Genomic DNA, 11,705 nt, shown 5'->3' with positions numbered 1-11,705 from the left:
TCTTACAGGTATTTGAGCCAAACAGTCATTCGATGAATCTGGAGGTGAGGTGCTGAAGGGCAGGGTGACAAATATCATGATTCTGGAGCTCAAACAATTTATTTCTACCTCACAGTGATACAAAATTTGGACTGCTGCCATGCAAAATGGCCTGTTTGCAACAATTGTTCTTCTCATTGTGAGCATGTTAACACTGCAAGGTAAAACAGCTTCCCACTGACCTTAAAAAAAACAGGGAAAATCAGGCACTGGCTGCAAGGGGGCAGGGGAGGTAACGAGGAGGACCTCTGTCAAGGCACAGCCTTTAGCGGAAGGCAATAGATTCCTCTTCTCTGTGTCCTGCTGCGACACCTCATCAGTATCTCTCTAGACTCAGAATTCCAGCTATTTTCCTGGTTATAGAGAATAATTACTACAGAAATTGACGGGTGGAACAGCCCTTTAAAAACATTAAATAGAAAATGTTAAGTTTTGTGATTGTGTTTGAATTAGGTCTTAAAGACAATTTAACATCCAAGAGAAGAAAGAGGGTTATTTTGGGGGTATTACTGGGTGACTGTAGCTCTGAACACATGAGAAAGTTGGATTTTAGCCTAATTCTCATTGGTGTTAGAAAGACACCTGCACGCATTTCATATGAGCCAGTGATTGCAGGGCCACAATTTTCTCTGCAGGTGAAAAGGAAGTACAGTAATAGAACAATAAGCATATTTTTTTCTGATAAATATTTCATGTTCATGAAGGTGACGGTTAGCCTGGTTAAGAAATCAAAAGTTGATTTACTTGAAATACCAGCTGCTCTGAGCAATGGGAGGTGGGCAGAGAGAGGTATATATTCAGGATCTCACTATTCACCTCACACAGGCTTCCAGGCTCCCTGCCCACCTCTGCTTCCTCCAGGAACACAGGTAAGTGCTTCCAGATGCTCCACTTAACAACATGAAGCATTTTTGAAAATTATAACAATAATACCTTTTACATCAAGTACCTGTTTTACTTGTTCTGAGGGGGCAAAATTGAAACACCCTCTTCGTCTGATTTACCCTTTATCTGATGTATTTCCTTCTGAGGAAACAAATGCTCTTTTAGGAGTACCTGTGGTGGAGCTGAGGGTGTTGGCACCCACGGAGCCTTGAAAGAAAAGGCAGAGAGGCGCCTCATGGGAGCTGGCTGGACGTTATCCACATGGATCATGGTCCTGCTATCTGTTACAAAACATTTTCTACCCACATCCAGGACAGCCAGTGAGGAAGGAAATATGAAGATGTTCCATTAATCTTGCACAAATTTTCTTTTAAATAGTAATTTTGATAATCTTCTAATTATGAAATTTATACAAGTGTATTGAAAAAGACTTGAAAACTAAAGAGATGGAAAACTTTAGTTGCCAGAATCCCACAACCCAAATATAAGTGATTTATTTTAAGGAAATTTCGTTACAGACTAACCTTCTCTTCAGTAAAGTCATTCTGAAATGAATCTGATGCTTTTCCAGGAGTTCCGGATCACACCAAGGCCGCCATGAATTCACTCAGTGAAGCAAACGCCCAGTTTGCAGTTGATCTGTTCCAACAGCTCAGAAAATCATACAAGGGCAACATCTTCTACTCTCCTCTCAGCATCTCATCAGCTTTAGCCATGACGTACTTAGGGGCCCAAGGAAACACTGCACTCCAAATAGGCAAGGTAGGTGTCAGTTCGCTTTGCGTTGACAGGTTTAGACTGATTTCTCTGTTGGCCTGTGTGCAGATGCTCACAGATCTGGCTGTCCCAGGGGTAGCACAGGAGGCTGAGCAAGTATTCCCATGACTGGGTGAGCACAGGGCTGTGGGGGGCATCCCCCTCCCCCAGTGCTCCGCCCCATCTGCTTCCCTGTGCCTAGCCTTCCTTTGGGAGCTGGGACGAACTCCTGCAATTGCCCGACAACCAGAGGCGACGCTTAAATGCAAGAGCACTGGGAGAAGTGATGCACTGACTTAACTCCATGGGAAACACCTTCACATGACTCCTCAGCCGTCCATCAGTCATGAATCAGGATTCTTTGAAGTGGCTGGTGATCCACCAGCTTTGCTGTAGTTTTTCAAGGAACAAATGCTGACACTCAAGTTTTCTTTATTCTCTTTCCTTTGCTTCTATATTGTTTTTTTTGGAGGAGGGGTTGGTTTGGTGGTTTTGTTTTGTGTATTAGTTTGGGTTTATTTCTGTTTTTCTTTCTTCCTTTAATTTCCTCTAATGGAGGCAGATCTTTTGAGTAAAGTTTTCTTGTCCCTCTTCCTGTCCCTTCCAGGTCCTTCACTTTAATGACGTCACAGACAGCACAAAGGGAAGAGCCTCAACAGCTCACGTGAGTCACGGAGCACTGGGGTCTAGAAGGAGAGTCACATGTCCAAGAGCGTCATGGTTTAAACTGGAAATTTCAGTGAAAAGTCCATTTTTAGGGGAAATTTTGAGCAAAATACACTGGACAAGCAGAGTTGTTTCTCATTTCATGTTACGTACTTAATTATTTCATATTGTTGTTTCCTGAGAGATCAGCATAGTGATTAAGAGCATGGCTTCTGGAACCAGAACACTAGCTTCAAATTCCTGCCCTGTTCTTCACGAACAGGGAGCGTGGGCAGGTGCAACTGTTCTGAGACCCAATGACTTGTGCCAGTAAACTGGCAGTAAGAAAAGATCTGCCTCAATACATGCAAATACATCCAAAACATCACTACTGTGTCTGGATTACTGGAATTCCTGATAAGTGATATGTATTATTATTATTATTATTATTATTATTATAGAATAACAGTAATTACAGTAATTCCAATAATGTTGATAAAAATAATATAATTTTAATTAAGTCATAGATGGGATTAAGAGGTGTAACCATACATCCAAGTATATTCTGGAAAATAATTGCATAACTGTATAGCTTATAGCCTTAATGGTCCAAGAGTGTTAGCTAGCAAGTGGATGGTTCTGGATTCAGACAGGCCTATGCTCAAAAATTGGCTCAGCTATCTTGTGTCTCTTAGGAAAGGCTATTTAATTCTCTGAGCTTCCTTGTTTTCATCTTAATTAGACTAAAGACTTAGAGATACCTGTGTAAAGCCATAGAGGGTACCGGGCATACACTGTTCCCACACTCAGAGTATGACCATCATGAGTGAAGAGACATAGATCACAGTCAACAGTCTCACAAGATAGTACCACCTAGGAGTGTACAGGGCTTCATGTCATAACCTCATTGAAATACACAAATTCAACGTTCTCATACCCTTGAGGGCTGTTAAAATGAAAATGATTCTAGCCCTTAAGGACCTTATGTTTAGCTGGGAAGCTTGTCCTAACCATAGTTAGCAATTAGAAGACATTCTGATGGTGGAATGGTGCTGCATCTGTATTTCAAAAGAAAACTGCAGATTATTTAGAGCAGAAACAAAGAATTGCCTGGAAGAGATTGAATGTAAAACTTCTGAAGAATATTTCAGGTAAAATACACTGATATCAGGGAATAATTAAACATCATCTGTGGGACTACCGAAATTGAGGGATGGATCTAACAGAGTTACGTGGGTTTAGTATTTACATTGACAGAGAATGCAATGAGTTCACTTTTTGATGTTTGAAGGTTGAAAAGTTGGGAAATGTGCATCAACAATTTCAAAAGCTTCTGACTGACTTAAAGAAACCCACTGATGCCTATCAGCTGAACATCGCCAACAGGCTCTATCGAGAAAAGAAGTTTCAATTTCATCAGGTAAGTTTCACTGGCCTGTCACACCTTTAATCTGTATCCTAGGTCCTCTGTCTCCCAATCACCAAATGGAGGAACGTGAGCAGATGAGCCTAGCTGACCCACATGAGGAACATTTAGCCAGGGTGCGGCTCCCTTGCCAGAACTATACCCACTGGCATATCCTAGAGCCTTACAATTCACCAATACAATGTGGGTTTAGGGATTACTTTATGAGCAAAGGGCAGGTTTTATAGCACAGTAAGTCACAAGGTGCCCCTAGTGATCTGACACCATTCAGTCACATGGCTTAAATTTTGTTGGGCAGTGACCCAGAAATGTATGGTTAATGGGATACTGATGGGCTAGGCAGACGTGATGGGTCCCTGGGGAAAGCTGGGGAGGTACCAGGGAATACCGAATGCCCAGGATGGAAGATACAAGCAAAGATGAGAACCTGATGGGGGGATATTACTGGAGAGGAGTCCCAGAAGCACACCATCTCTTTCGGAGCACTGAGCTTTCAGTTTATAGCCCACAGCTTCTTCTCCTCCAGGCCTTGTCAGGTGGTATTGCCCTTCAGAGACCACGTTCTTGTGCCATCCTGTACTTCCCTTTCACATTACCCACGTGGGAGCTGTATAAAAATACACATGGGCAAGAAAATGAGGATTTCTTTAGAGTCAGGATTCCTGTGATATATTTTGTTAAGGTGAGAGTAATTAACCTGGGAATACATAGTTAATAAGAAATTACTCTTAATTTCTCCTTTCTTCCTTCCCACGTCAAAGGAATACATGGATAATGTTAAGAAATTCTACCTAGCCAGTGTGGAATCTGCTGATTTTATAAACGCTGCAGAAGAAAGTCGCAAGAAGATTAATTCCTGGGTGGAAAGCCAAACGAATGGTAGAGTATGGGAGATCACCCATAAAGAAACACACTGAGTATCCACTGTGCTAGAAACCTGTGCTTGACACTGCGTGGGGTGCCAGGAGAAGGAGATGAGACAAGTTCGCGGAGAGGACAGAGGAGGGTACTGCAGCTGGTGGAATGGTCCAAATCAATGTGGAAAGAAAAAAGGGGAACCCTAGAGGGGTCACGGGACCAGCTACCTGGAAATATAGCTGCAGGTCTGTGTTTGACCATGGCCATGGATGGCAGGAACTTTTTGGACTCCAACTCTATGCTCAGACCCCATCTTGGGTTCACATCCTGTACTTTAAATCAGAGGCTTCATTTCTGGATTAAGATCCCTTAGAGAAACATTAGAAAGGTTTCCAATCTGCCTTTTCAACTGGAAAACAAGCAGCTCTCCTGTAAAACTACCCTCTTTGCCATCCGCTGCTGGAGCTGCCTGCTCATTTCTCCATCCCCAAATCCCGAGGGGTGATCCCAGCTGTCATCCCCATCCAGGGCAGAGAGCTTGACAAAGTCTTCACACCATATGAATCCCTATCCTATCTCCCACCCCCATTATAGGCCAAACCTACAGCAATTCAATGTGAAAAATGAAGAGGAAGACCCCCCAAGGAATGGTTTCTGATAGCACAGGGCATGTGTTTCAGATCATAGAGTTCATGCCATTTGTCCTAAACAATAATCAAGGCCTACTTCCCCCGAGTAGTGAAACCAAAGTTAAAAAAACAGAAAGGAAGGAACGAAGGGAGGGAGTAGTGAGAACTGGAGGTATGGTAAAACAAAGGAGGGAGAGAGGGAGCAAGGGAATGGATTTGTTGAAAGAGTACCTGAAATCCATTTATCCATATACAGTGTGAGATGGCTGAAGTCACCCACAGACAGAGACTCTGAACACCTTTCCAATGATAAGAAAGGGTGTCCACATCAGGGGTAACTCCATCTGGCTTCTGCCATAAGGAAAGCTGTACCTCATGAACTATCGGTCATAGAGTCCCCAGAGTGGTGCCTTGTGTGAATAATTAATGATCAACTGTATCTTTCAAATCATCTTCCAGACAAACCACTTGTACTTTTATTATGGACTTTTGTTTTTCTTTCTGTTGCAGGAAAAATCAATAACCTGTTTCCCAGTGGTTCTCTTAACTCCGCCATTCTGGTTCTGGTGAACGCAGTCTATTTCAAAGGGCAGTGGAATGTGAAATTTAATAAAGAATATACAGCGGAGGAAAAATTTTGGCTGACCAAGGTATTATCTATAATTTATTTATGGTAATAGTGTAGTTATATATGGAATATTAAATTTAAACTCACCTCTGCTAAAATGTAAAACTAAAGGTGAAAATAGAACTTGTCATGGCTGTATTTTCTTCTTGTTTTGTCTTTTTTACTTTATTTTGTTTGGATTACTTAAAGAAACTCTTCTCTCTAGTTCACAAATTTCCCAGATCATCTCTTAGAAAGAAGATGTGTTTGGTATCTCAATAGCAATATCTTTGTTTGACTTATGCCTCTCTTGGCATTTGTTTCCCACATTAATTACTGCAGGATACCAGTAAATCTGTGCAGATGATGAAACAAAGAAGTTTCTTTAATTTCACTGCACTGGAGGACATACAAGCCAAGATCCTGGAAATACCATACAAATGCAAAGATCTAAGCATGATCTTGCTGCTGCCAAATGAAGTAGAGGGTCTCAAGAAGGTAAAATCTTGTACCTACCATTATTCTTCCTATTGCCTGATTTCCTAGTGGTACAATGCTTGTACGGGCTGTTCATGGAGGTGGTGCTCACAGATTGTTGGTGATGTCTAGCAAAGCTCAAGAATACAGTACTTTTCTTCTCTGCATACAGCCTAAAGGAGAATTGTTAAGGAGAACCTGGCGGCTGTCACATTCCAAAAAATAAATATCTTAAGTATCACAGTGTGATATGGAAGACATATAAAAATCTTAATGTCACAGGTCTCATTAATATTCTTATGAAATTATGAAATGTCAGTTCAGAAAAAATTATAGCTAGGCGCATACATTATATTTGGCAACCATAAGAACCTGAGATATATTCCAGTGTATTCATTTGAGGACTAGGAAACTAAGACTCAGATAAACTAACACAAGGAAAATATACGCAAATTCACTCATAAACAAAACCAAGCAAATTAAGCTCAAAAGTCATTCAGAATCTCCTTCCTGTGAGTAAAAAAAAAGGAATTTTCCTCTTAGCACTGTTATAATGGTTAAAGTTAATGTGAAAAATACCAGTAACAATATCTGGCATTTTAAAGACATTCCACAAATGGCCATCTGTAATTACTGTAATAGTCGATGGTGATGCTGAAGTTGCAGTGAACTTGCTGCATGCAAAATACACATTGTGGTAACGCTGGAACTTGGAGATCCTCAGGGAAAGTAATTTGGCACTGTATATGAAGGGTGGTTACAACATTCACACTCCAGCTCAGCAATCCCTCCTATCAATGACGTCAAGAACCCCAGGCCTAGAATTTTATCCTAAGCTAACTAATGTAAACAAGACAAAAGCTTTTGGACAGAAGTGGCTCAAAATAATGAAAAATTCAAAACAAAGAACAAGACTGCATCTTTGTATTGCCAATAGTTTAGCTTAGGGACTGGCACACAAGGAATGCTTAAAAAATATCAAGTAAATATATACACATTGAATATCAATTTAATGGTGGTATTAAGTAAAAATGAAACTTGATGGACAAATATACAGTTATATGGGGAAAGTTTACAAATAGGTCAAGCAAGAAAAAGGAATAAAAAGAGATTTGTGCTAGAATTGCAGTACGTAAAAAAATATGTACCAAAGGACATTAACAATAAAAGTTGATTAAAAAATGAAATACGCAGTGGGCTGGCAGCTTAAGAAATGGGGACATACAGTTCACCATTTACAAATTAATTTTATTTAAAGGTTCTTTTATTTTATATGTATAATTATATGTTACAGAAGATTCCGTTTATTTTATAGGTATAATACAGAAGATTCAGTTTATTATATAAATAAATCTTCCATATTTACATTTCCTGTTAAAGATTTCCACGTGATTCAATCCAATGTTAAGCTATGTTCAATGTCCACGGAGAATCACTTCATTGTTCCTTTTGTCCATTGTCGCAGCTTGAAGATAAACTCACGGCTGAGAAATTAGTAGAGTGGACAAGCTCACAGAATATGAGTGAGAAAAAAGTGAATTTACATTTACCTCGCTTCAAAGTGGAAGAGAGCTATGACCTCACGGGCACGCTGAAGTCTATGGGGATGGTGGACGCCTTAAATTCACAGGACGCCAACTTCTTGGGCATGGCGGAGAGACGGGATCTCGAGCTGACAACAATGGTACACAAGTCCTTTGTGGAGGTGAATGAAGAGGGCACGGAAGCCGCAGCCGCTACAGGCATAGGAATTGGTGTCACATCAGCACCAATTTATGAAAGTTTCCGTTGCGATCACCCTTTCCTGTTCTTCATCAAGCACAATAAAACCAACAGCATCCTCTTCTTGGGCAGAGTCTCTTCCCCTTAGATGCAATTAGATGCCACTAATTTAGGGGGAAGTTCACAGTTTTCCAGTACGTTGATTGCTAGAAGTAACAGGTTCTCTTTACTTCTTTTTTTCCGTTCCAATCTCATACTCATCATTAAGAATGTAAAGGTTGAGATAGCATATCTGTCTGTCTCTCTCTGCGAACACATGTAAATCTACTTTATTTCTCCATGTTGATTCCCCACTTACAAAATGCTCAAGATAAGATAAAAAGATATTTCAACTCTCTATCTTCTCTTAAATTTCAAATATCATACCTGTTATTTCAAATATTACATATATTAATCAAACGTATTAACCTGGAAACCCACGTTTATTTTAATTTTGGTGATATCTGGGACCCTTACATGTCTAAACTTTTTAATTTTATGAAATACATTATCAATAAAGCAATGACTTTCTCGTATTGTTTGTTGATTTTCCTTTTTTCTTTCTCTTCAACGAAGTATAAGTGGCCCATCACACATAGGAAAGATAATTCAGAAATATATTATCACATAAAAAGAAAATTCAAAATAGGAGTAGAGCATGATGAGGCTGAAGAGTAGGCTGGTACCAGAACATGGAAAGCTTTGTAGCTCACATTAAGAACTTCCAATTTTATCCTAAAATAAATGGAAAGCCTTTACAGATTTTGTTCATTTCTTGTCCAAAGAGGAGACTGAGATCATCATATCTCCATCTTTAAATACATCTCTGGCTATAATAGTGTAAAATGACTAGAGGAATGAGCAGTGTGGATACAGTGACTTTAATTTGTAAACCATTAGAATGTCAGGAGTGGAGATTGAGAGAAACAGATACCTGTGAGAATTATTTAGCAAGTAAAATCCACAAAATTCTGGCAACACATTATATATGGTAGAAGCCAAGAATGATGCCCAGATTTCTGACCTAACAAACCAGTGGGATGGAAAAGATTTCGTTTTGGAGAGAAGAGAAGGCCCTGGATTTCAATTCCCACTTGCTGCATTTTACCTTTTTTGAGACACCCAAATGGAGTTGCCTAGTAAGCACTTGACTACCTGAATCTAGAGCTCAGATGTCAGATGTGATCTGGAACTCTAAACTTGTGATGCTCAATATGAAAGATTTAGAGTTACTGAATGAATATGCTTACCGTAAAAAATGGTAAAAAAAAAAAAAAAAAAAGTGGCTAAAGGCAAGAGTAGATCCTAGGGAGACACTGTGAAAAGATAAGAAAGAAACACCTAGAACCGACCTTGGAGTATGTCAATAAATAAAGGTCAGGAAGGGACAATTTTTATTTTCTAGAACACAGATTTTCTTAGGGGGTTGTATTCATTCCAAATCCTTCCCCGTCAGTCCTGAATCCAGCTGATTTCAGAAACCATGAATTTTGGAGTATTTGAGCAAGGTCTAAATTTTCTTGAGCAGAATTCGGCATCCCAAGAAGAGAACAGAGGAAGGAGATGTTTCACTAGATAAGTGTGAGACTTGGTCAAGGGAACTGACGGACTGGCAAGAGAGTGGATAACACGAGTAAACCATGCAGTGAACAGGTTGGGAAAGGAAGGCAAGGCAGCAGGCAATAGCCTTGAAGAACAGAGATGCAGTGGTGTACTTAAAAAGGCTGAAGAACAAAATTGATGGGAATCAGTTTATGACAAATATGAAAGGCTCAGAAGTTTGGTGCAAGACCTAGGATTTTGAGGTCTATTTTAAAATGAAAAATTTTAGGTAATAAACAAGCTCAAAGTGTCGTTATGGGTGTGAATTAATTTCTAATGGTTCAATGAAGTGCATTGGTTTAGAGTTTTGGGGGATTTGAAGAATTGATTGTTAGAATGCCTATAGACCATAACTTTAGATGACTTGTTATTTTAGTTGGGTTTTCAAAAGGAACTTTATAAAAGCAAACAAGTTAAGACAAAGGCTCAGAGGCATTTGAGTCATATCGGGTAGAGGAGCTGGTGGACATCTAGTTATGAGAACTGAGAAGCTTTGCCTATATTCTAGGCCAGTCAGAGAACCAACTACCCCTGCATTGTAGCCACATGTAAGAGAAATTGCAGGCAAATTCAAATCTTGTATTTTTATTTTTAAAGTCATAGATTATAAGTCATTGAATTAAACAGAATACAATGATCTACACTGATATAAAATAAAAAATGACTACATTAAAAGTTTTAAAAGGAATGAATATTTGTGTGATTTCAAAGTTCCTCTGCCAAAAATATCTCCCCACACCTGTTACAGTGGCTACAATTGTAACTAAGAAGACTGGCCACATCAAGCGCTGGAGAGAGTGTGGAGCAACGAGAACTCTCAGACACCACTGCTGGGAATATGAAGGGTGCAACCAGCTGGGAAATCAATTTGGCAATTTCTTATAAAATTAAATCGTTACTTACCATATGATCCAGCAATTCCACTCCTTCATATTTACCCAAGAGAACCTGAAAACATGTGTCTCCAGAAGGGCTTGTGTACAAAAGTTCACAATAGCTTTATTCACAATGGTCAAACACTGGAAGTAAATCAAATTTGCATCAGCAGGTGAATGGATAGACAAACAATGGAATAGTACTCAGCAATGAAAAGGAAGAAACTACTGATTCCTGCAGTACCATGGATGAACCTCTCAAACACTACTCTGTGTGAAAGAAGCTGGGCAGAAAGAGCACGTGTTATATAACTCCACACATAAGAAGTCCAGCCTGTGGGGACAGAAAGCTGATTAAGGCTTTCCTGGAGCAGGAGTTGGGGAGAAAATGGACTGTGACAAAATCCAAGGGAAATTTCTGGTTGACATCCATGCTCTAGAACTGGATTAAGTGGTGGTTACACAGGTGTTTACATTTGTCAAAAGTCAATGACCTGTTCACTGACAATGTGTGAATTTGTTTAATGAAGTGGACAGAGAAGGAGGAAGAGGAGGGAGAGGAAGAGAATGGTACAAAACACACAGAGTTACTTTGCCTCTGGAAATAGTTGAGCAAAGAAAACTTAATTAAACACGTTTTTACAACCTCATTCTAACGAACTTCTGGCCAATCTTCAATTTATTCATATACATTTAACCACACTTAATCATATGCCAATATCCCTGTCACATGGAGCAAGTCTCATAAATTGCAAGTTAAAAAATAAAGTTCTGTGATTTGGGATCTACCAAGTTGTCCTTATCAATCAGGAGGTTAAAAATGACTACATTTAGCGGCTGGCCAGGTGGTGTAGTGGTAACCTCCGGCAGCCCAGGGTTCGCAGGTTGGGATCTCGGCCATGGACCAACACCAATCACCAAGCCGGGCTGTGGTAGTGACCTACATACAAGTAGAGAAATACTGGCACAGATGTTAGCTCAGGGCAAATCTTCCTCACCAAAAATAAAGAAAATAATTTTTAAAAAATTTTAAATATCTTTTTATATATATTTAAAATTTAGTTTGAAATTTGGAAGAGTTTTACAAGATAATTCATTGCCAGATATCTTTCCATTAAATTGGATTGGATAAATTGGTCATTAGA

General features: G+C 39.6%; 1 protein-coding gene across 1 annotated transcript; it reads left to right on the top strand.

Moving 5' to 3' along the window:
• The first annotated feature begins 1,520 nt into the window (after nucleotides 1–1,520).
• Nucleotides 1,521–8,619, top strand: LOC131415181 (serpin B3-like). The gene is made up of 7 exons (XM_058556598.1): nucleotides 1,521–1,686; nucleotides 2,288–2,344; nucleotides 3,617–3,745; nucleotides 4,513–4,630; nucleotides 5,749–5,888; nucleotides 6,188–6,343; nucleotides 7,788–8,619. The coding sequence occupies exons 1-7, from the start codon at nucleotides 1,522–1,524 to the stop codon at nucleotides 8,190–8,192; spliced, it is 1,170 nt and encodes a 389-aa protein (XP_058412581.1). The 5' UTR covers nucleotide 1,521; the 3' UTR covers nucleotides 8,193–8,619.
• Nucleotides 8,620–11,705: the final 3,086 nt, after the last annotated feature.

The sequence above is a fragment of the Diceros bicornis genome, chromosome 16, assembly GCF_020826845.1.
Source record: "Diceros bicornis minor isolate mBicDic1 chromosome 16, mDicBic1.mat.cur, whole genome shotgun sequence".
Lineage (NCBI taxonomy): Eukaryota > Metazoa > Chordata > Mammalia > Perissodactyla > Rhinocerotidae > Diceros > Diceros bicornis.
The sequence above is the reverse complement of the archived record's forward strand: the minus strand, read 5'-3'. Positions and strand labels throughout refer to the sequence as shown.

Excerpts from the sequence above, each read along its gene's own strand:
- LOC131415181 (XM_058556598.1), top strand. The coding sequence starts at position 1,522 with ATGAATTCACTCAGTGAAGCAAACGCCCAGTTTGCAGTTGATCTGTTC. Across the intron at positions 1,687-2,287 it reads CTGCACTCCAAATAGGCAAG|GTCCTTCACTTTAATGACGT; the intron begins GTAGGTGTCAGT and ends TGTCCCTTCCAG. Across the intron at positions 2,345-3,616 it reads GAAGAGCCTCAACAGCTCAC|GTTGAAAAGTTGGGAAATGT; the intron begins GTGAGTCACGGA and ends TGATGTTTGAAG.